This window comes from Cryptomeria japonica, chromosome 7 (genome assembly GCF_030272615.1).
Source record: "Cryptomeria japonica chromosome 7, Sugi_1.0, whole genome shotgun sequence".
NCBI lineage: Eukaryota > Viridiplantae > Streptophyta > Pinopsida > Cupressales > Cupressaceae > Cryptomeria > Cryptomeria japonica.
In genome coordinates this window covers 844,123,336-844,147,861 of record NC_081411.1, presented here as the reverse complement: position 1 = coordinate 844,147,861, position 24,526 = coordinate 844,123,336, and the positions used below count along the sequence as shown (strand labels likewise).

The 24,526-nt window shown below is 34.3% G+C and overlaps 1 protein-coding gene across 1 annotated transcript; it reads left to right on the top strand.

Annotated features, from left to right (window-relative positions):
- The first annotated feature begins 23,191 nt into the window (after nt 1–23,191).
- Nucleotides 23,192–24,015, top strand: LOC131053815 (RING-H2 finger protein ATL2). Its single transcript, XM_057988463.1, has one exon. It carries the CDS (start codon nt 23,200–23,202, stop codon nt 23,875–23,877), a length of 678 nt encoding a protein of 225 aa, XP_057844446.1. The 5' UTR covers nt 23,192–23,199; the 3' UTR covers nt 23,878–24,015.
- Nucleotides 24,016–24,526: the final 511 nt, after the last annotated feature.

The following is a 24,526-nucleotide window of genomic DNA, read 5'->3' as shown; positions in this document are numbered from 1 at the left end:
GTGTCCTAAGGAGTCATATGGTGTCGTAACGGGTCATATAGTGTCCTATGACCCCTTAGGATACCATATAACCCCTTACGTGTCGTTAGGGTTCACATTGTGTCCTAAGGGGTCATATGGTGTCCTATGACCCCTTAGGATACTATATGACCTCTTAGGACACCATATGGTGTCATTATGGGTCGTATGGTGTCGTAAGGGGTCATATGGTATCCTATGACCCCTTAGGACACCATGGTGTCCTAAGGGGTCATATGGTGTCCTATGACCCTTTAGGACACCATATGACCCCTTAGGACACAATATGGTGTCGTTATGGGTCGTATGGTGTTCTAACGGGTCATATGGTGTCCTATGGGGCCATAGGACACCATATGACCCCTTAGGTGTCGTTAGGGATCATATTGTGTCTTAACGGGTCATATGGTGTGTTATGACCCCTTAAGACACCATATGACCCCTTAGGACACTATACGACCCATAATGACACCATAGGGTGTCCTAAGGGGTCATAGGACACCATATGACCCCTTAGGACACAATGTGAACCCTAACGACACGTAAGGGGTTATATGGTATCCACTATATGACCCGTTAGGACACCATATAACCCCTTAAGACACAATATGGTGTCGTAAGGGGTCACATGGCATCCTATGACCCCTTAGCACATCATATGACCCCTTAAGAATAAATATGGTGTCGTTATGGGTCGTATGGTGTCCTAAGGGGTCTTATGGTGTCCTATGACCCCTTAGGACACAATATGGTGTCGTTATGGGTCGTATGGTGTCCTAAGGGGATATATGGTGTCCTATGGGGCCATAGGACACCATTTGACCCCTTAAGTGTCGTTAGGGATCATATTGTGTCTTAAGGGGTCATATGGTGTCGTAACGGGTCATATAGTGTCCTATGACCCCTTAGGATACCATATAACCCCTTACGTGTCGTTATGGTTCACATTGTGTCCTAAGGGGTCATATGGTGTCCTATGACCCCTTAGGACACTATATGACCTCTTAGGACACCATATGGTGTCGTTATGGGTCATATGGTGTCGTAAGGGGTCATATGAACCTTTATGAGAGTTCATATGGAGGCCATATCGTGATTGTCCGGGATGGTCAGATGACAGTGATGAGCTACCTTATTGTAGACAGGAGAGGTACCTGATTGGGCGACCAGTGAATCGCCAGAGAGTGATTGAGTTGTACCTACCAGAGAGAGTTAGATGACAGTTTGGAGAGAGGCAGGATGTACCTAGGAGGACTACACACTTTGCCCGATCTCACAGAGAGACAAGTCAGTGGGGGAGTATGATTCAGCCACACATAGCATATGTTGACTTTTCACAACTACAACAGAGACAATGGGATTGGAGATCAGATGTAGCAGACACCAGGATGATAGAGGAGTATGAGAGATGGTTTGCACGACGACAGCCAGTGCCATTGACAGATCTGGATATTCCAGTACTGAGGCGACAGGAGGACTTCCCACTCATAGGAGAGGAGGAGGGAGATGATGAGGATGAGGAGGATGAGGGTGGTGATGAGGATGATGGGGATGATGAGGACGGAGATGAGGATGGGGGCGGGGATGAGGAGGATGAGCCAGATTCAGGTGAGCAGGAGGCATTGCAAGATATACCCATAGAGCCGGAGACAGCTAGGACAGAGGAGATGGAGATGTGCAGGGCTACCATAGCGAGTCAGCAGGATCACATTACGACTTTAGAGAGATAGCAGGAGCAGTTCAAAGCAGAGATAGCTAGACTCACAGCGGCTCGATATACAACAATTGCTCAAGCACAGCGAGAGGAACAGAGAGTCACTGAGTATATTGGGTCGATTCGGGATGCTAGTGCACGCAAGATGGCACAGATGCTGGTAGAGACCGGAGAGGAGATACACCATTGGAGGACACTATATGAGGGTGCAGTTCCACCAGAGCAGAGAGCACCTTCATATCGGGCACGATCGAGGACAGAGAGCAGGGCACGCTCTCGGAGGTCATTGAGCAGCATGGGGGTGAGTGGACCTATGAGACCACCACAGCCAGGACTAGGAGGGACATCATCCGCGAGACATGGCAGGGATGAGGAGGACAGAGGGAGCACCCAATGACAGAGGCACGTGCTCAGGATAGACAGTGGTTTTTATGTAGTTTGACATTTTGTAGTCAGCCTGCGAGCCATACTTAGGACAGACAGTCCAATTTTGTACTCCGATATTATTGTGACATATGATATGATATGCATCGAGATGATGGGATATAATGTGTTATGACTTATGTTATTTTCCATGTATGGATGACTTATGCACTGTTTATGTACCATTATGGAACATGTATGGATGCATTTTTTATGTGTTTTTGATACATTTATAATATGAAATGGATAAAATGCTTGATGTGATGCTTGATGTAATGCAAATGTACTAACCAAATGGATGCAGGATGCAGTATGTATGTTTGGAGATCTGAGCACTAGACCGAACTGACTATCCAAACTGACGGAAGAGATGTTAGTAAGAAGAAAATGAGACAGAGGACAGTTAGAGACGAAGAAAAACTTGCTTTCAGTAATGCACTTTGTAGGTGAGAACCTTTATTTTAATGTAGCAAAATGGATGCATAGCATCATGGCATTGAAGGCCAGAGCTGAAATGCAACCCTTTTTGCAAAAGACAGACACATCACAGACAAACAATAATCACAACAAAAAGGAAAAGGATCATGATCCATCCCGGTCACTCTAAATCACTCAGTGACATCATCGAGCAACATAGGAACATGATCGAAGCCAAAGATAAATCAATAAAAAGATAAGATGCACAAATTCCAACAAATCAAACAAACATCTTGATCTTCATTGTCAAAAGTTGAAAGCGTTGATAGAATGATCATGCTGTCTGGTTTCAGGGAATGCGGTACTCCGTCTAAGACAGGACACAGTCTGGTTTCGAGTATACCACACCCTGTATAAGACTCATGATAGTGTGCCAAGGACGAGTTGATTTTGAGGTTGATTGATATGACAATTCTGATCAGTTTGAATGTCCGAGTTGATTGAAAAGTTCATCTATTAACGCATGATTGCATTAAAGTGCAACATTGTGATGGTGAGTCGTTGGATGTATGCTTAGTGATCTGTCTTATGCACCAAGGGGTTATTTATTGACAAAATGCTTGTTTTTGGATTTTAATGTTTTTGAAAAAAAATAATTTTTTTTTTCATTTTTTCAGGACTTTATATGACTTTTTAGAGATTTTTTCAGGACATTATTTGATTTTTAGCAATTTTTTCAGGATAGTATTTGATTTTTAGAGATTTTTTCAGGACATTTTTCAATTTTTAAGAAATTTTTTCAGGACATTATTTGATTTTTATGATTTTGCCCCCAGTGTCTAGCAAGGCAAGGAATATGATAGGTGAATAAATAGGCTTGCTGAAGTGATGGTGGATAGAGGGAAGACAAAGGCCTTTTATTATGGAGACAATACGGATGCAATTTTCAAGGGCTATTGCGTGATGGGACAAGAGACTGGATATGACAATGTAAAGCAGGAACATGGCATGAGGGACATGTCAAGAGGTTTTTGAAACCATGTTTAAATTTTACGTCCTTATGTCAGATCAAGATCAAGGGAGGGAAAGAGTGTATGGATAGTGATAAGATATGGATAGGATAAGCAAGACCAAGAATGGATAAGGGACATGGACTGAAGGTCGGGGTAGGCTAAGGGATAGTGGCAGAAAGTTGCAATAAGCTAGGGAATATGGATGAAAGGTTATAATAAGCAAATGGATAAAGACCAAAAGCTATGATAGACTGAAAGCTGCAAACAAGATGCATGATGCTCATGAAGATCCTCAGCCTTGTCAAGATCAAAGGTGGAAAGAGAAACTGGACATGAGGGACAATAGGATATGAAGGGTAATGACAGGGGTTCGATAGGATAATGAAGGGCAATAGGATATGAAGGAGGAAATTTGCCCCCAAGTGTGATGTGCAAGAAGTTCATAAATTACACATGATGCCTGTTTGCCAGGTTTTCATCATGGTACTTTCCCAAGGCGCATGTTTGCCAGGTTTTCATCAGTGGACGAATAATTTTTCTTTACTTTTTTCTTTCTTTTTTTTTTTTTTTTTTTTGTATTTTGACTTTTTTGATTTTTTTGATTTTTTCAATAGAAGATGGACACATGATAGGGGATGGAAGAAGGAATCAAGCATCTTTTTGTTTAGATAGTAGCCTTGAAAAAAATGGACCATGACCTTTAAAAGTATGCTCAAAGACGTTGGTAGGATAAGGACATGGAAAAAGAGATGAAACTAAGGCAAGGATTTATGCAAAGGATGGGATCAAAGGGATCGAAGGATGAAAAATATGCATTGGATAATAGGTAGGGTATTGGAAGAATTGGGCTTCAGTGGATGGAAGTGAAGGCAAGATCGACATTGGCACACACCTTGAGGGGTAATGGACTGATGGAGGAAAGACGTAGTTTGGATATTGAGATTTTGACGAATGAAAGGCTATGGATTTTGGGACATAAGGGCCCAAAATGGATGAAGAAGGTGATGAAGGAATCGATTTGAGAGGTTTGGATGGAGGAATAGCAATTTTGGATGCCAAGTTGGATGTTTCTTTAGGCTTTTGTGCTTCAAGGAGCTGCTTAGGGATCCACATGGTTTTTGATTTTTCATGCTTTTGTGGTTCCTTGGAGTGCATTGCTTGCACAAGGGATTTAGGAACCCATATATATTTTGACTTTTGTTTTTGATTTTTCTCAGTGGGCCTTTGTGGCCTTTTGGATATTTCTTTTGTTTTATAGATCATAGTGTTCTTTGTTTTGACATGTCGATAATATTGGACATGTTGATCCTTGAATACATGTGGATTGCTAGACTTATGATGTTTATACTTGGCATCCAAATTGCTTGGAGGGGGAAAAGAATGCATGGATGGATATGAATGAAATGGAGTTCTTTTGGATGGATGAAATTTACTCAAGGATGTGTGCCTTTGCTGACCTTGCATAGAGGATGAAGGGATATAAGGACCTAAGATGGATGGAAGGTATGATGGGGAATGTGTATGTTTTGATTTTGATGGAGGGATATTGGATTTAGTAGGGGTACCCATGTCTTGAGGAATTTCACTGAGGCCATGACCCTTAATATTTTATTTAACATGAAGGGATTCTTGCTTATGGAGATCTACTCCTTTGCCTTTATGAATATCTTGACTTGTAGGATACTCTTTTCTTTGAGAAGAAGACGCGAGTCCATTATGAGGTGGATATGATATGAGAGAAATAATGAGATCTTGAAGTGGATCGGATTGCACCAAAGTGGAAGAACCCATTATGCATGTCGAGGGTTCATGAACATCTTGCACTGACACGTTGGAATCATGAAGGGGATTAGGATCATGAGGAGGACTAGGATTGTGTAGTAGACATGGTTCAATGACAAGCTCTTCAAGAGATGGAATAGGAGAAATAATGGGATCATCAAAAGAAATGCGATCTTGGGGTGTATATGGAGCATTAGGACAAGGAGATGGAGGAACAAAAGGATTTTGTGGAGGATTTAAAGGAATAATTTGATCTTGACAAGGAGGAAGATCATTGGAATCCTCTTTAAAGGTGCTTTGCTCTTGACTTTTAATGGGATCATCGGAAAGGATAGAAGGAATATCTGGAATGTCAATGGAATTTGAAAGGACATTTTGTTCATGAAATGGAAGGGGATCTTTTGGGATTTGATTGACTGGGATATCTTGATCTTGCCCAGGGAATGGAGTGTCAATAGGACTTTGGATAGGATGGACAAGAATAGGGGGATTATCGTGAGTGTCTGGGAAGATAGGGTCCTGGTCAACAATTGGATGGGATGATAAGGTTTCAGGATCTTGATCTTGATTTTCTTGAGGACTCATTTCTTCGTGCTCTAAATTATCCTCTTGACATGGGGTTGGACTTTGGATATGCATGGAGGATTCTGACAAGGAATCAATGTTTTGGCATGAAGGAAATGCACTTTGAACATTTGTGATGGATTCTGGCAAGGAATCAATGCTTGAACATGAGGAAGAGGGACTTCGAATGGCGTCCTCTAAAATAGGTAATGGCAATAAAGTGCATGGTTGCATTGGGTCTTGTATTTCTGAAACATGACAAGGACGTGCATCATGAATTGGATTATCATGGCAATCAATTATGGATAGCCCTTGGATAATTGCATCCTTGGGTGTATTATTTGATGAGGACAATATGGAAGGTTCCTGCAAAACTTCTAAAGGTGTAGGGATAGATTCTACTGGAGAGTCAATTTGCTTGTGAGGGGATGAGGCATTGCTAGACATAAGTGTATTATTTTGATCTTCCTCAAAGAACTCACTTGGTAGTTTCCTTAAGAGCATTGCAATAAAGCCACCTTTCTTTCGAGCTTTTGACATGGTTGTATCTGGAATTTGAACTTGTTTGGCAAGGAGTTGGTTCTGGTCTGATGTCATGTTTTGATATTGGACTTGGTTCAATTGTTCCAACATGTTTGAAACTTGGGTTGGTGTGTGCTGCAACCTTTGTTTTTGAATGTTTGGTTGTTGTTGTTGATACTGAGTTGTCCATTGAGTTTGTTGTTGATACTTGATAGTCGGTTGGACATATTGTTGAGATTGGACCATTGGTTGTGTTGGTTGTATATGTTGGACCATTGGTTGTGTCTGTTGGAAATGTTCAAGCTGTTGAACAATTGGTTGTGATGGTTGAAAATCTGATTGATAGTAAACACCTTCTTGTTCTTGTTGTGGAGGCACATAATGTTGAAATTGATGTTGTCTCCTTTCTTGAAATTGTTTCATCATCTCTATTTGAGAGAGGAGAGCTGGTATGTCTGATCGTTCAAGAAGAGATCTTACATCAATTGGCTCAATCTTTGGATTTTGACCTGGAAATTTTTGAAACACTTTGGACATTTGTGATCTATTCTTCTCAATGTTTTTCACTCTTTTTTCCAATACCTCTTCTTCTTGAGCTAGTTTCTCCTCTAGTTTTTGTATTTGGAGACTTGTTTCATCATAAAGAGTTTGATCGATATTGCCTTGTTGTTGGGTTGGATATAATTGTGATTGCATTGTCGGTTGATATGTCAAACTTTGTTGCATCATTGGTGCTTGGAACCTTGTTTCAATAGACATGTCACTTATGCAAATGCAATATTTTTGGAAATTTTTCAAGGATAATATATGATATGCAAACTAAATGCAAACTAAATAGATGAAAATAGAATCTATGGCAAGAATGCAACCTCTGTTTTTTGGTTGTTTTTCAAGATTTTGACAAACTTTTTGGAATGCAAATCTAAGAAAGAGACCCTTAGGAAATTGAAATGATGTCTAGACCTCAAAGGATAAAAGGACCAAGTGACAAAAGGACAAAATGACAAAGTCTCCCCTATATGCTTGGATACTAAGCTAGGTTTGACCAAATGATATTGATGACAAAAAGACAAAAGTTTTGATAAGGTCTAGACTTCCTAACAATAACTTAGGGTTTATCAAAGATTTGGATTACTCAAGTATGACAAAAACTAAATTTGAGACTATATGCAAAAGGACAATTACTATGCAAGTGACCTTAATATGATATGATAATGACCTAAGCTTAATGAAGAGACCTAGGGTATGAATGTATGACAATGGTATGACTTTAATGCAAGAGGACACATGCAAATGAATGACCCTTATTGATATGCAAAGGAGTATGACTTAGGTGAAACCTAACCTTGGTACTTGACAATGAATTTTGCAAAATGCAACCTAGGATGAACCTAAATGTAAGTGACATGAATGTTGAGAAAAGATTTTGAAAAATGTTTGACAACCATGTTTGAAAGTGTTTTGAAGTTTGTTGGATGAAATGCTCTTATGTTTAACCTTGTTTTGAATCAATTTGCCTTGTTTTTGAAATGAGATGCGATTCAACTTTTGACAAGTAAAGAAGACAAGATATTTTTAACATAGACTCAAGACAATCATGCTCATTCAAACATTTCTTATGGTAGGCAAGGACATTAGGTACTTGAGAGGTAGACTCATTATGGGATTCAAGGAGAATACATAGATGCTTGACCCCACGGGCTCCCCTCCACGACACTCACTTCTCGAGGCAGCCAAGCATCAGTCCCCATGGAAATCTCCCCATGGCAAACTTAGTATCTCTTCCAAGTATCTGAACTTGTCCTTCTCAAGCAACTAGAAGGGTTTTTAGCCTCTAAAACAAGGTGTGTAGTAAGGATTTCTGTTAAGCGTCACTCCTTGATGTCACGCAAGCGTGATTGAGACATTAAGCCCATCAAGATACCAAACAAATGTAGTCGCGCAAGCACGATTTAGACCCATGAGGCCCTACTTAGATGTTGATATGAGAAAGAGTTCAAGGGTCATCACTTCCCAAGTAACTACAATTCCCACGTAACCCTTCCTTCAAAGCTTTCGCCCATCAGGTATTTGTTTATAGTGAGTTAGAATGCCAAGGTATTCTATCCGTACTCACTTTGGGTTGTTCCCTTCTCACGATTATCACTTGCTTGCAACAGCAAAGTGGTCGGGAAGGTAGGCCCTCTAAAGGTGACAAACAATCAAAGACACGAGCATGGTATCGAAGATCTGGATTTCTGATCACCCTAAGAAGGATGAGAGCATACTCTCCTACTCCAATGTCACACTCAACAATCAAAGCAAAAACATATTCATTCCAACCTATTTAGAAATCACCAGGTGCCTAAAACATTAATGACAAACACCAAGTTTAGTTGTTTCTCCAAGGCAACCTGCAAAACCCAAGTTAGAAGTTTGAGGTGTTTATTCTTTGACTATCGATTCTGCATAAAACATGTTAGTAGTTTAATTTGTTGTCTTTACCATGCGTATGCCAAGATTCTGCATAGATAATTAGTACCAAAAACCAAAACACAGAAAACAAAATGCAAAAACAAGACAATTTTCAAGTAAAACACTGCATTTTTACCTCTGTTCTGGACTTTACACAGGCGCAGAAGTCATGACACAGGCGTAGAAGTCATAACATAGGCGCAAAATGTCTTCAACACAGGCGCAAGTTGCTTGACACAGGCGCAGAATGTCTTCAACACAGGCGCAAGTTGCTTGACACAGGCGCAGAAATCTCCAGAAAGCCCTGCACTGCCCTGTTTTTGGGTTTTTGACCTGCAAATCAACTCAAAAGCACTCAAAAACACAGTTAAAGGGTTAGATGGTTAGTGTTCACGTCGGGTTCACCAATTAATGTAGCATAGGAAATCGGAAATCATCACAAACAATATAAACATACTAATCATTGCTCAATCACGAAAGCTTAAATGTAATGATCTATCCTAAACACACTCAATAGAGACATGAAAATTGAAACATTCAAAAAGATTATGCAAACCAGAGGTAAATCCAAATGCTTCCTTCATGCGGCTCCATTGTTCTTCTTTCCTCTTCAAATAGTTTGGTTGTGGATCTCACCTACAAGTGCACATACATGATTGAAAGCAAGTAGGTAAGAAAATTGCTCAAAAGTACTTGAAGTGTGATTGATTAGAAATTCGATAATCTGATTAGTCTCATTCTCATTATTAGCCAAGATTGAAGAAATTCATCCAATTTATAGAAAAATTGGAGAAAAGACAAGATTAGCATGATTCAATTCAAATGGAAATTGCAAATCAATTATGTCAATTATGACAAATTATGACAAATTATGACAAATTATGCACTTTCTATGCAAAATTTGTTGATTGATAATTTATGACAAATTATGACAAACTTCTATGTCAAAACTGATTGATTGTCAATTATGACAAATTATGACAAATTGAAATGTCATTCCCATGGAATTAGGAGATGAAATAGGAGGAAATAGAAATTAGATGAATTAGAAATAAGAAAATTAGGAAAAGAGGAAAATTAGAAATTAAGAATTAGGTAAATTAATTAATAATTTGTCATTTATTAATGAATTTACAAAAAGAGGAATAATTAGCCAACTAAATAAACATTTAATTGCGATGAGAAGACTTAGGATAAATAAATAATTTATTAATCCTAAAGGGAGAAATGACAAATAAGGTTAAATGATTAAATCACGAAACCCTAGAAGATGAATTAGCAATGCGAGAATGACAATTAGGTCTTGATTGAAGATAATTGATATCGATCATGATTTTGAATTGATAAATGACCAATGTGATAAATGATTTGATTGATTGACAAACTAACCGAGATTGATAAAGAGACCAAATTGATAGGCGCCAATTGACGAAGAACAATGACTAATTGATCCAAATTGACATGATTGAAAAGAATGACGATTGATGACAAAATAGATTGCAAAACGACAATATTGAAAATGATCACGATCGATGACAAATCGATCGCAAAATGACAAGATCAAACATGACAACGATCGATGACAAATCGATCGTTAAAACGACAAGATTGAAAATCATAAGGATTGATGATAAATCGATCGCCAGATGACAAGATTGATAAGAGGACAAAACCCTAATTAGGATTGACGATGTCCAAAATGATGACAAATGAGCACGCACATTGATGCGATAGGATAAGATCGACCAAAATCATGATTGAAGATTGTTGTCGACAAGACCAAATTCGAGAGGCGAGATGAATGAAGAATGTAGAAGAATGACTCGATGCTCACAAATGATAAAAACCAAGTGTGTGACATAGGAGAAATGTTAATGTGACGCAAAAACCTAAAATGAAGGTAATGTGCAAATGTTAAAGTATGATTCCGCAAGCGTTGACCATTTTTAGGTGTCTACAGCTTTATTGTCTTCAGTCTGCAAATAGTGTTGATTTCATGTCCTAGATTACCAATCCCATAGTCTGGTGTTGTGTATGTCCTTAGGACTGAAGGTAGCAAGAAAAATCGCTAACAAAAACTACTCTTGGTTTGCAGTTTGGTACTTTTCTATTTATTAGTACTTGTCGTTAGGCTAGTACTATTGCAATCAATTGCTCTCCATTTTTGTTAACTCGTTATTATTCAATTGTTTCTCCACCAATTAGACCTACATATTTTTGGTTTTGATATATATTTTTTTTAAATTTAAAAAATTTAAGATACATGATTTTTAAGTTTGTAAATGATAGAAATTAATTTTCTCCAATCTAATTGGCTTGAAAAATTTGCATCTTATTACCAGATTTCATCGATCCACTATCTGAATGAATTTTTTAGGTATATTTTTAAATTTTTTTATAAAGTTAAGATGCATGATTTTTAAGTTTGTAAATGATAGAAATTAATTTTCTCCAATCTAATTGGCTTGAAAAATGTGCATTTTATTACCAGATTACACAGATTAGGCAATTTTTTTAGGTACGTTAACATAATATTTGGTATGTTTAAATTTTCTTATGAAATCTATTTTACACATCCACCAAACAAATATTTAACAATTAATTTTGACTCTGTATCTAAATCTTTTAAAGCTTTATATAAATAAATAAACATATATATAATATTTTTTTTTTTATATTAATTATAGATTAGTCAAAAAAGGTAAGAAACAGTACGAAGAGTTCACAAGAAGACACCAACTCCGGAGGCAAGCCTCACACGGAGAGAGAGTCACAACCAAAAAGGACCGAGTATAAAAAATATATTACATACGGAAACACAATTTACATAGGATCGGTAAACTGTAAGGAATTAATGAGGTAAATCCTCAAACTGCTCAACCCAAGCAGTCCATCCAAGAGGCCCTTCCATCCAAGCGATGCTTTTGTTGGCTTGTATCTGAGCAATCATTTTTATCTGATCATCAGTCGCATTTTTATTTTTGGTAATCTCCTTGTGCAGTTTTTTCACTGTTTTGTTGAAGAGTGCCATGTTGTTCATGTGTCTACGGTAGTCGTACCCGTCCTTCATTTCAAACACGAACATTGTTGAGTGTCCCATTTTGAGGAATCTGCTAAGTTTTTCTCTTTCGAACATCATTGTGATATAAACCTGCGAAGAAATTTTAAGAAGTGTGAGTTTTAAGTACAACTTAGTAAGAGATCTATGCACACCTTGAAATCTTTCTTCGTTTCTACATTTCCAAAGCTGCCAAAGAATGTTAGAGGAGATAATGAACCATAACTTATTAGCATCATTTTTAAGACCATGTATATATCCAGTAGCAATTTCAAATACATCAATGTATTTAGGGTAAGTAATTCCACATAAGGCCCAAATCTTTTTTGCAAATTTACATTCAAGGAATATGTGTCTAATAGATTCAGGTTTATTACAAATATAACAGAGATCATTAGACATCAAGTACCTGTTTATGGGGAGTCTGTTATTCATCAAAAGCCATTTAAAACATCTGATCTTAGGATCAATAGGAGATTTCCAGATTCTATTAAAGATTTTACTCCAATCCTTCATCTCCAGATCAGTATACCACAAGTTATTCACATGTTTTATAATATCAGGGTTATAATTCAAGTAGTTATATATATTTTTAGCTTTGACTTTATAAAGTAAGGTACCATCAGTGCACTTGCTATTGCTGTATCTGTGTGAGTCAATGAAACATCTGGAAGGGATATTCGAGCAAGCTCTAGTTAACATGCAGTAAGTTTTTTTATGAGCTGCCGGAAGATTGTAATTATTTTTTAACTCTTCCCAACTGACCAGGCAGTCATTTCAAATAAATCAATGAATGTGGAAATTCCTGCTTTATTCCAGAATTTAGCCGAGCAGCCTTGAGTCAGGGCAAGAGGCTTTCCTTGATGGTACAGATTCCACCATATGGATCTCTCACCATGAAGAAGGCTGTCCGTGTGGAAGGAGTTATCAGAGATACAGTGTCTCGAGGACTCCCAAGCTTTCCATATGGTTTTAAAGACAGCAGAACCATGAACAAATGTTGGTAATTTTCCAAATAAAATATCAGCAAATGGTAATTTTTTCCAAGATTTAGCTTTTTTTGGGTATCCCCTCAAAATGTTGTTTCTGACAAGCACTTTCCAGGGAACATCACCTTCCACACAGTGAGAGACCCATTTGGTGGCAAGTGCAATACCCTGGAGCCTGAGGTCTTTCAGTCCAAGACCTCCATATTTTTTATCAGTGCAGCACCATTCCCATTTAACCACGTGATGCTTTTTGTTTCCTTTACCGTCAGACCAAAGGAAGTTCCTTATGGTCTTCTGGATTTCCAATATTTGGTAGTTGTTAAACATCCAAGCTGAAGCGTAATATATGTTGTATGAAGATAGTATTTTTTGACATACTTGAAGTCTTCCAGCAAGAGACAATGAACGGTTGTACCAGTTATTAAGTTTTTTGGTAATTTTGGTCTTAACCCAAATCCACATATCCTTAATAGAAGGATCAACAGCAAAAGGGATACCCAGATATTTGACAATATAGTTGGGCCCCCCCCATTGGTATCCATATTTCAATAGCCAACTCGGAGGTTGCTCATTCCAGCCAAGACAAATGCATTTGGCTTGCGAGAGCCTAGCACCTGAAATCTTGCAGAAAAGGTCCAGCTTTTTGGTAAGATAACTAAAGTTATTATCATCCATTTTGACAAATAAACTAGTATCATCAGCGAATTGGCAGATGTTCAATTCTTCATTGTTAGGTAATGTGATGCCTTTGACAGCCGGGGATATAGTATTGTCAGTAAGAATATAAGATAAGGCTTCTGAGGCTATAACAAAGAGAGCAGGGGCAAGAGGACATCCCTGCCTGATAGATCGGGTCAGAGGAAAAGGATCAGATAGGGATCCATTAATTTCAACTTGAGCCATAGCATCTTTCAGAAGGATCTTTATGTAGTTACAGAAGATGATAGGGAAACCAAAAGCCTTGAGCATAACATCGATGAAACTCCATTCAATTCTATCATATGCTTTCTCAAAGTCTAAGAGAAATATAGCAGCATTCTGATTGGAAGACTTAGCCCAATGCATTGCTTCCCAGCTGGTTATGAGATTTTCCAAGATATACCTACCTTTAATGAATCCAGTCTGAGTGGATCCAACAAATTTAGGCAATATGCTTTCCAATCTGCGAGCTAATACTTTGGCAAGTATTTTGTAAGAAACATTCAATAAGGTAATTGGTCTCCAATTTTTTATATTTGTCTTGTCTCCCTCTTTAGGGATGAGCTTGATAATACCTCTGTTGATAATATTGCCCAAAGAACCTTTATTAAAGGCTTCATTATAAAGGTCAAGGAGCTCCGAGCTTATCCATCCAATATTTGCTTGATAAAACTCAGCCGGGATCCCGTCAGGACCAGGAGTTTTATCTTTCTTAAGAGAAGAGATAGCATTAATAATTTCTTGTTTAGTTATATTTTGGCCAAGAATGTCTGAATCGGTCTGTGATAGTTTTTTGGGGATAATGGAACAAATTGTGTTCCTGAGAGCAGAGGATTCTCTGTTATCCTCTGAAGTAAATAAAGTACAGTAATAATTAGAAAAGGTTTTCTTAATATCATTAGGATCAACTAGCTCCTTGTTATCAACATAAATGCTAGTAATGTTTTCGTTGATATGTTTTTGTTTTAGGTAGTTAAAAAAGAATTTGGAGCCTTTATCTCCGAATTGAAGCCAATGTGCCCTGCATCTTAATTTGGCACCATTGACAAGTTTTTGTTGATGCAAGCGAAGGTGATCCCTAGCGGCCGAAACAATAGGTATCAGATTGTGATTGGAAGGGTTATTCTGCAGAAGAGTTTCAACATAATTCAGCTTATCAGCGAGATTCTTCTCAGCCATTCTATAATTCTTGGCCTCTTTTTGTCCAAGAGTTTGAAGTAGGGCTTTCCAAGCCAGCATATTTTTTTGCCATCTATCACAGCATGAAAGGGTCGGGTATCCATTCTTGTTGACCGAACTAATGAGTTGGATAGCAATCAAGATGTCATCATCTTTCAATAGAGAGGTATTGAGGATGTATCTGGTGTTACCATTTCGAGGAGTTTGAGGATTACCAGTGAGTTGGATACTGGCAGATATGGGATGATGATCAGAGAGGGCCGTCGGATGAACTGAAACAACATTTCCAAATTTGTCAGGGACAAAAGAGAAACTATTCGATTGAGCATAGAATCGATCAAGTCTAGCATATATGTGGGAGGAGCCTTGCTGAAAATTACACCATGTGTATCTAATAGTAGGAGAGTTATTACCATTGTTTTTAATAGGATCGAAGAGTTTTTTACAATGGATCATATTATTCCAAGGATCAATTTCAGCTGGCTTCCAGTTAAAGGGTCTGCCACCTGATTTATCACTTTGTGCTTCAACCATGTTGAAGTCACCTCCCACAATCCATGGGATATCAGGAAGGGACTTTAACCAAATCCAAACCTTAGCCCTCTCCATAGGGTCATTAGGTGCATATACAGAACAGATACCAAAGGATACATTATTGATACAGATAGATACCCATACAACACTATTACATGGTGATCTACCTTTATCAATAATGTATTTGGCCCATTTCGGATTGATAAGCAGAGCAGTGCCACCCCTGCCTTTTGAGTGAGCTGTACAAATTTTTAGGGAGTCTTTCCAAATAATGTCAAGACTACAATCAAGCATGAAATCAACTGCTTTGAGTTCTTGTAACATAATGAAGTCTTTGTTCTTAATGGTGTCAACAAAACGCTTAACAATATATTTCCTATCCGGGGATTCAAGTCCCCTTACATTCCATGAGATAAAATTCATTCAAAATTGTTGTTAGTGGGGACGCCTATAAGTTCCATGGACTCCTCTGTCCTGTTAGAAATGTTTTGAGATGATAGTTCTTCAGTCCTGAACCCTCCAAGACTTTTGTTTTTTGAGCCCGGCGGTCTACCCCTTCTCTTAGATCTGGGGAAGTCTTTCTGCCATTCTAAGTCATCCACATCCGCTTCAGAGTTCTTAGAGCAGATATTCCCATTTTCAGACCTAAGCGACAGAGCAGACATATTATTATCTTTTGTGGGTTCGTTTGGTATAATTATCTTGTTAGTTTTAACTGCTGGCACTATTTCCAGATAATATCCTTCCTCAATTTCTTTGAAGGTTTTAGCTTCAGCGGGGGTAGGATTAATATCAACATGTGTGGGAGGATCATAGGTCGTAGGAGTCACGAGTGGAATATTAGCTTTGTTAGTTATATTATCACGAGCTTCCGAGTTTTCAGTTTTTCTTCTCCTTTTCTTGTCTGATTTCTTTTTTACTTCCTGAAACCCATCTGACATATTAACATCTATAGTAGGTTCAGCAATTTTGGTAGATGTTTGTTCATTTATGAGTGTTACAGGTGTGGGAGAAAGCACAGGAGATACCACAACGGTATTAGCAGGAGGAGCTGTGTTTTTCTTGGTAGCTAATTCACCAGATTTAGGATTAGGGTTGGCCTCATTTTTTTTATTATTATTTTTATTGATAATGGGGCAATCACGGCGGAGATGTCCTTCTTTTTTACATAAAAAACAAGCATTCAAACCCCCAAGGATTTCCAGGGGACAAGAAATGACCTCTCCAAGAATGTTGATCTCAAGAGTCGAAGGTATTTCTATACCAGGTTTAATCGAAACTAATGCCCTGGCGTCCATGTGAGGAACTAACCTAGAAGATTCATCAAATCTAATGACTTTACCAAGTGGTTCGAGGAGTTGAGTAATAAAACGCCAGAGATATGGGGGCAAACTTTTGACAATGATCCATCTTGGTGTTGATAATGCAAGAACCTCTTCATGGATGGCATCCGGAGTCCATGCCAACGCACGAAAGGTAGTATTACCAACATTCCAATATTGCCGTTTGAGAACAGCTTCCTGTGCTTCCGCCGTTTTAAAGAATATGACAAATAAACCCTTCTGCAACTGTTTACAGAAGGATATGCTATGCCCTAATTTCAGATTCCAATAATTGTAAAACCAATCATCAAGAAACTTCCTAGCAGGGCATCTATCGATATCAACAGCAGCAAAGAAAATGGCATAGTTTTTTAATCTGCTTTTTTCCTTCTCAATTTCCCCAAGCATTTCCGGATTAGGCGAAATGGAAAAGGACTTCAAAGTATCCATAGATCCCTTACCTGGTTCGGCGTTTTCATGTTGAAGCGAAAGACAGAACTTAGCCGAAGCCGCGACCGTGGTGTTAGCCACCGCTTCAGAGAAAGTTTTAGCAGATGAAAAAACATTATGTTACCATTTTCGCTGTTAGTTGGTTTAGATGCAGGGGAGGCTACGGATTCATTAATGGGCGTAATGGCATGAGTAAAGACTTCCGCAAAAGGTAATAAAGGTGGTCCAGACATATTATAATTTTAAAACAACAGATGCTAAAAGGAACATGCACACCTATAACATTGGGGGAGGAGCGTAGAAGATGTGGACGCCACGATGCACCACAGAGTCAGCCGCAGATCAGCTTACGATATATATAATATAAAAAAATAAACTAATAATATAATGTTAGTTATCCTCATATGAAATAAATTAATAATATACTACTAATATATAATAATAAATTAATAAATAACAACAACATAATAATAAACATATAAAAATTTATACAATAATATTAAAATATATTAATAATATAATAATTAAAATACAATATTATAAGAATCGTAATTATATGTTCATATCTCTAAATGAATTTTAACATATTTAACCTAAGCCTAATCTACGACCAACTTTAAATATAACTCTAATTTAACCATAATTCAAACTTAATTTTTGAATTGTATTTATCATGTATTTATTAGTAGATAATTAACATATATTAATAACATAATTAATATATAATAATATAAGAATCCTAATTGCTTATTTATAAAAGATAAATTTCGTAATGAAATAAAATTATTTTGAAATAATAAAAATAATATAATATCTAGAATAACAATATATTATTTATTGTAATTTAATATTATATCGTGCTTATAAGTAGAATAGAATTAGATAATATTATACTATATCTTCTTATTTCTAATACAATCTCATTTCTCAAAATCAAAATCAAAATCAAATTACAATTTACATATAACTTTAACCTACAATGCATATATTTCTAAGTTTCACTTATAATTCAATAACTATTTCTATTTTAAAAATCTATCTTATGTATTATCTTATTATATCTATTACTCTATTAAAATGTCAAGTACTAGCTTGTTGGTGTTTAGGGTTGGATTTCTGTATGATTGTAAGATTTATTTGCAAGTATTACATTATGTTGTTGAAATTGCTCTAATATTACATGGAGGCTCTAATGTTACATGTTGATGATGTTCCTATAAGAAAAATAATTTTGCATGCAAATGTAGACACAACATTCAAAAATGCATTGTCACTACTTACAAGTAGAGGGCTGAAAAAAAGAGAAGGTGAGTGCTTTTAGTGGTACATATTAGTTGGAAACCCTAAAAGAGTAGAAGTTATAAGTGTCATATTTCTCCCACAAAGTAAACAAAAAAAATGATTGTTATCTTGAATATAAACAATCTATTGCTGAATTTTTATTTTTGTTTTAGTAAAAATATCAAATAATATTTAAACAAGAGTCTCTCTATTAATATATTCTTTTCTTTAATAAAAAATAGTGCTTTTCAAATATGATTATCTTGTTTTCTTACTTTCTAAATAGAAATATCTCATCCAATATAAATACTTTCATTTTTTTTAAAACCTAGACAACGCTATAATCCAAATTTAATGACTATAATATTTATTTAAATATTTTATGATAAAATAAAATTTAACATTTTTAAAATTTAATATCACTTGAAAAAAAGATCTTATATAAAATATTAATGATTCTATATATATAAATATAAATAACAAATATAAATTGTTAGTATCTGAAAAACAGTTTTTGTCTGACAACAAAGTCCCACTCTATAATATTTTCTATATTTATAGTTAATACTTTTTTTTCATTGTTTAGTACCTATATTTAGCAAAATCGACTTTTTCCTTTTTTTAATCCTTACTAATTATAGAATCGATAATATATTGGCTTATAAAGTGCAGCTTTTTATTCTTTAAAGCCATAACAGAGTGAGTTAGAGTTTTACAAACTCTTATTGAAAAAAATGGAAATGCACAAGCTTGGAATGATGGCACCACATTGGACTTCTCCTACCACAGACATTATTCACAGCTGGGACAAAGTAAGCACTGTTCATTCTCACTTACCCTCTTTTATCTCCGTTTGGAGAGTATATAGAGAGACAAGTGTTTCACAATGGATTACTATAATTCCATTTGCAATAGAGGAGGAGCATCAAACATACAATGATTTGGGCAAACACGTTATAATTGATATGAGGAGCATCGATAGTTTTTCAAATATTGGAGATGATATTATAATTGATATAAGGAGCCTGGAAGAGGGTATTCATAGGTTTTCAAACATTGGAGATGATATCATAATTGATATAAGGAGTCTAGAAGAGGGTATTGATAGTTTTTCAAATGTTAGGAGTCTAGAAGAGGTTGATAGTTTTTCAAATGTTACAGATGATATTATAATTGATATAAGGAGTCTAAAAGATGGCATTGATAGCTTTTCAAACATTGGAGATGATATTATAATTGATATAAGGAGTCTAGAAGAGGGCATTGATAGCTTTTCAAATATTGGAGATGATATTATAATTGATATAAAAAGTCTAGAAGAGAGTATTGATAGCTTTTCAAATGTTGAAGATATATTATAATTAATATAAATAGTGTAGCGGAAATAGAGATGTTGCAGGAGGAGGAGGAGGAAGAAGATAATCACACTGATAAGAAAGAGACAATCCAGATGGGGGGTCTTATGGTCCTATGTTATGCATTTTTCAGGAGAAATAAATTCCAAGGGTATAGGACCAGTTTTATGGTGAACCTCTCTTTGGCAATGTATAATGGATTCTAATGCATTTTTTTTTTTTCGTTTTTTATTTAGAGTTTATTTATATTTGGTTATTTATATGCATTGATAAATTAATATTTATTTTCAAAAAGTGATGATAAGTTTTGTCATTTGATTCTCAATTTTATCTATTCTTATAAATCGTAAATATAAGATTTGTATAGATATTTTCAATTAGTTGATAAAATCATAGTGTGATTGTCTTATAAATAATTGAAGTCAAATATTGAAATCTATAAGATTCATATTTTTTATTTTTTTTTGGTTAAAATTAAGGTGAATATTAATTCAAAGGTTCATTTTAATCATCAAATATGATTGAGAATATGAAGTGGTTTGAGTGTAGACCATTTGCTTGAATTTTTGAAGGAATTTGCTTTCAAATTTGTACTTTTGAATACATAGTCTTAATATATTTCATTTGGGTGTTATAAACTTATTGAAAGCTAAGGTAAGGGATGTCATGTTTGAGTACTACATTGCCAATGAAATTAATTTAAATGTTTTATTTAAAATTTCATATTTTGGATACATTAAGTTTAATATAAGATTGCATTTTATTTTTCAATTTCAAAGAAAAATATATCAGATAACTTTTAATTTAAAAAAATTGCTCTTAGCTTTGAGATTAAAATTTCATTGTGATTGTGTAAAGTCTTCAAATATAATTAATCAAAAAGCTACAAAATTGCACCTCTTTAATAATAGTATTTAAATGTCCGTGAAATATTATTATTATCTCTTTATTGATCTGAGATGCATTATATTTGATTATTACACCGAAAGACGTATTATACTCACATAATGGATTGTCAATATTAAAATAACTTAAAGTAAATTAATATATATTGAAATTAGTAAAATATTTTGTAAATTTTATTTTAAATCGAATAATTTAAATAAAAATACATTAAATTAAAACCTCCTATGATTAAAATTGACACCCATCATAATTACAATTAGTTTTACTATTAATTTTATTTTTAATTTTTAATTTAATAAAAAAATTGTATGAATTTAATAAAAAAAATTGTATGTTAAATTTGAAACAATCTAAATACTCTATGAAAAAATTGAACTATAAACTAATAATTTGTGGATTTTAATTTAAATTAAAGTAAATAAAATTAAAATAATTAAAATAAAATAAATAAAATAAAATTTAAATAAATAAAATTAAAATAATTTGAATAAATAAAATTAAAATAATTAAAATAAATTAAATTAAATAATTAAAAGTAAATTAACTATCATAATTACAATTAGTTTTACTATTACTTTTAATTTTAATTTTTAGTTTAGTAAAAAAATTTGCATGATAAATTTGAAACAATCTAAATACTCTATGAAATAATTAAAAGTAAACTGAAATAACCTATATTAAATTAAATAATTAAAATTAAATTAAAAATAACTTAAAGTAAATTAATATTTCCATATGTAGTATTACTAATGTATGGTTGTACTTAGTGGGATTAACTTGTAATTATAACAAGAATTCTGAAATTAAATATTTAAATTTTTCATTATATTCTATCTCTATATAAATAGAAATAAATAAAATGTTTAGTAGATTTTATTTCAAATTGAAGTAATTAAAAAAAATAAAAAATTTAAATTAATTAAAATTAAATTAAAATAACATAATTTAAATTAAATAACTTAAATGAAAATAAATTAAATAACTTAAATTAAAATAAATTATAATCTGTTTAATATTTAACTCATTACTAACAAATTATTTATTATTATTTATGAATATTCGATTTTTTTTAAAAATATACATATGATAGTTTAACCTTTTCTTTCTTAAACATATTACTTTTAAATGTACAATCTATATTTTCTCTTAATAAAAAATAATCATTAAACATTAATAAAATAACTCTAAACACAGCAAATACTAAAATTCTACAAAACTAAAATTTATATGACTTAATGATAAGAGATGTAAAATTAGAGTATAGTTCTTATCCTCAATGTTCACCATTACAAATTTGTAAACATATGAGCATAGGAAAAAAAACAGAAGATAAATTATGTAAAATAAAAATAAATTAAATGGCTACAAATCCAAATTGACAATGTAAGTATCATTTTTCAACTTTGACTGTGAACTAGTTGAAGAATCATTAAGAGCTGCTTTCAAAAAATACTGTAAGTTGTCAAACAAAGAAGTGGCCATGGACATACTGTAATGTGATGTTCCTTTTTCAGTCAACAGACTAGTCTGGTTGGGAGAGTGTTCCCAAAAAAATCTGGTGTAGACTTCCATACTACTCAAGTGCATATACAATGGAATGATTGTCCTCTTGCTTTCAAGAACAAACTTTTTACTCCTTTTATTGAACCCTGTTTTGTAATAGACCTGCAAATAGATTAGGTGCTGACACTATTATTATACATTATACAGGGTGTTGTTCTTTTTGGTACAAGTCTATAAGCAATGCAGGGTTACATAGGGTGCTCTTTTTGAATTCTGTTGTATTCTAATGACTATTTAAGCAGAATGATCAGCACCTTTGTTTTGCTTCTTTCTTTTTGTCATTTATGGACTATTGTATATAAGGCCAGCACCTTTATTTTGCTGTTTATTTTAATCATAAACAATCTATTGTTGAATTTTTATTTTTATTTTGATAAAAATATCAATAAATATTTAAATATAGATATCTCTATTAATACATTTTTTTTCTAATAAAAGCTTTTGTGCTTTCCAATTATAATTATCTTGTTTGCTTATTTTCTAAATAGAGATCTCTATTCCAATATAAATAATCAATATTCTTTAAATTTAGATATTGAGTGTAACATTATATTTAATATTTTATTATAAAATATAAAATTTAATATCACTTGAAATATATATTTATAATATTTAAAAATCAGTTAATATAAATGACTAATAATTCTATATATAATAAAAAATATATATTTATTATAAGATTTAAAAAACTAATTTTGCTTGACAACAAAGTAAACCCAAATTTAACTCCCACTCTTAACATAATATTTCATCTAATAAAAGAAAATCTATTTAAAAAAAAATCGTATTTCTATCTATTTTAGGGTCATTGCTTACTATATATTTAGTAAATTGTCCTTTGTAAAAACTCTCACTATTTATAGAAGCGACATTAGAATGGCCTATAAAGTGCAGCTGGTTATTCTCCAAAGCGATAATAATACAGTGGCTTATAATTTAGAGCTTTTATTGAAGGGATGAAATTCCAAATAATTCACTGGAACGTACTAAATATGCATCACTTGCTACTCTTTGTAATGTATGTTATAGTCATCATCTCCATTTTGGCAATAGTTTGGAGAGTATATTGGCATAGAAGAAGTTCATCATGGATTCCTCAAATTCCATTTCTATTTGCAGAGGAGGAGGATTACCAAACAGACCATGGCTTGAACAAAAAAGTCATACACACTGTGCCTGTGTTTGTATATAAAGAAGAAAGCTTCAAGAATGATGAGAAGGAACAGCTCATGTGTGTAATTTGCTGCTCTAAATTTGAGCAGAATGAGAAAGGAAGAGAGTTGCCCAAATGCAATCACAGGTTTCATGTGAATTGCATTGATAAGTGGTTTGAGTTGCAGTCTACTTGCCCAATATGCAGAATGAATGTGGAGGATGCCATTTCTGATGAGAAAGGAAGAATAGAAGAGGAAGATCATTTTTCAATAGTTGCAGATGATATTGTAATTGATATGAGGAGTCTAGAAGGGAGTGTTGGAGATGATATTGTAATTGATACGAGTGTAGAAGAAATGGAAGCACTGCAGGAGGAGGAAGAAGATAATCACAGTGATAATGAAGAAAATCCAGATAAATTTAGGACAGTCCACACAGAAAAGAATGATATGGTCATTGCAATGGAACAATTTTCTTGACAACCATGCAGGTTAAAGGTTTATGCAAAGAGATGGGAGGCCACCATACAAAGATAGCATGGACCATCGTGTTTAAAAATAATGAGGGATTTGATGGTAAAATTGAGAAGTTAGATCATTGTATTTAATATAAATAGAATGGAGATCATTATATACCAATCCACTAAGTAGAAAAGGGAACCCCTTATACCTTATTCATATGTGATCATCTACCATATATTCATAAGTGAAGTATGATTTCTCATAAAAATCCATTTATTTTCATAGTGATGAGGTTGCTAATTCTTAAATTATAAATTAATCTCTTATAGGAGGTTGTTTGAGAGATCGCTTTCAAATAAAAAATAGGTATAAGTCAATAGGAAGCATGATTTTGAATTTCAATTGCAATATCTACAAGAATTTTCCAAGGTATTTTTTATTGTTGACAAACTAGCAAGATTTTGTATATGAAAAGGAAAATTTGGTAGGTGAATTCAAATATGTCCTAAAAAAGATACAAAAGAGGTTGGGCCCCAATATCATAGACCAATTGTCAAAATAATAAGTCAATCTTCTTTTGACCCACATATGACAATGAGAAAACCTCAGTGTTCATTGAGGTAAATGATTAAATCATAAGCGAGATTTGGAAACTCATGCACATGCA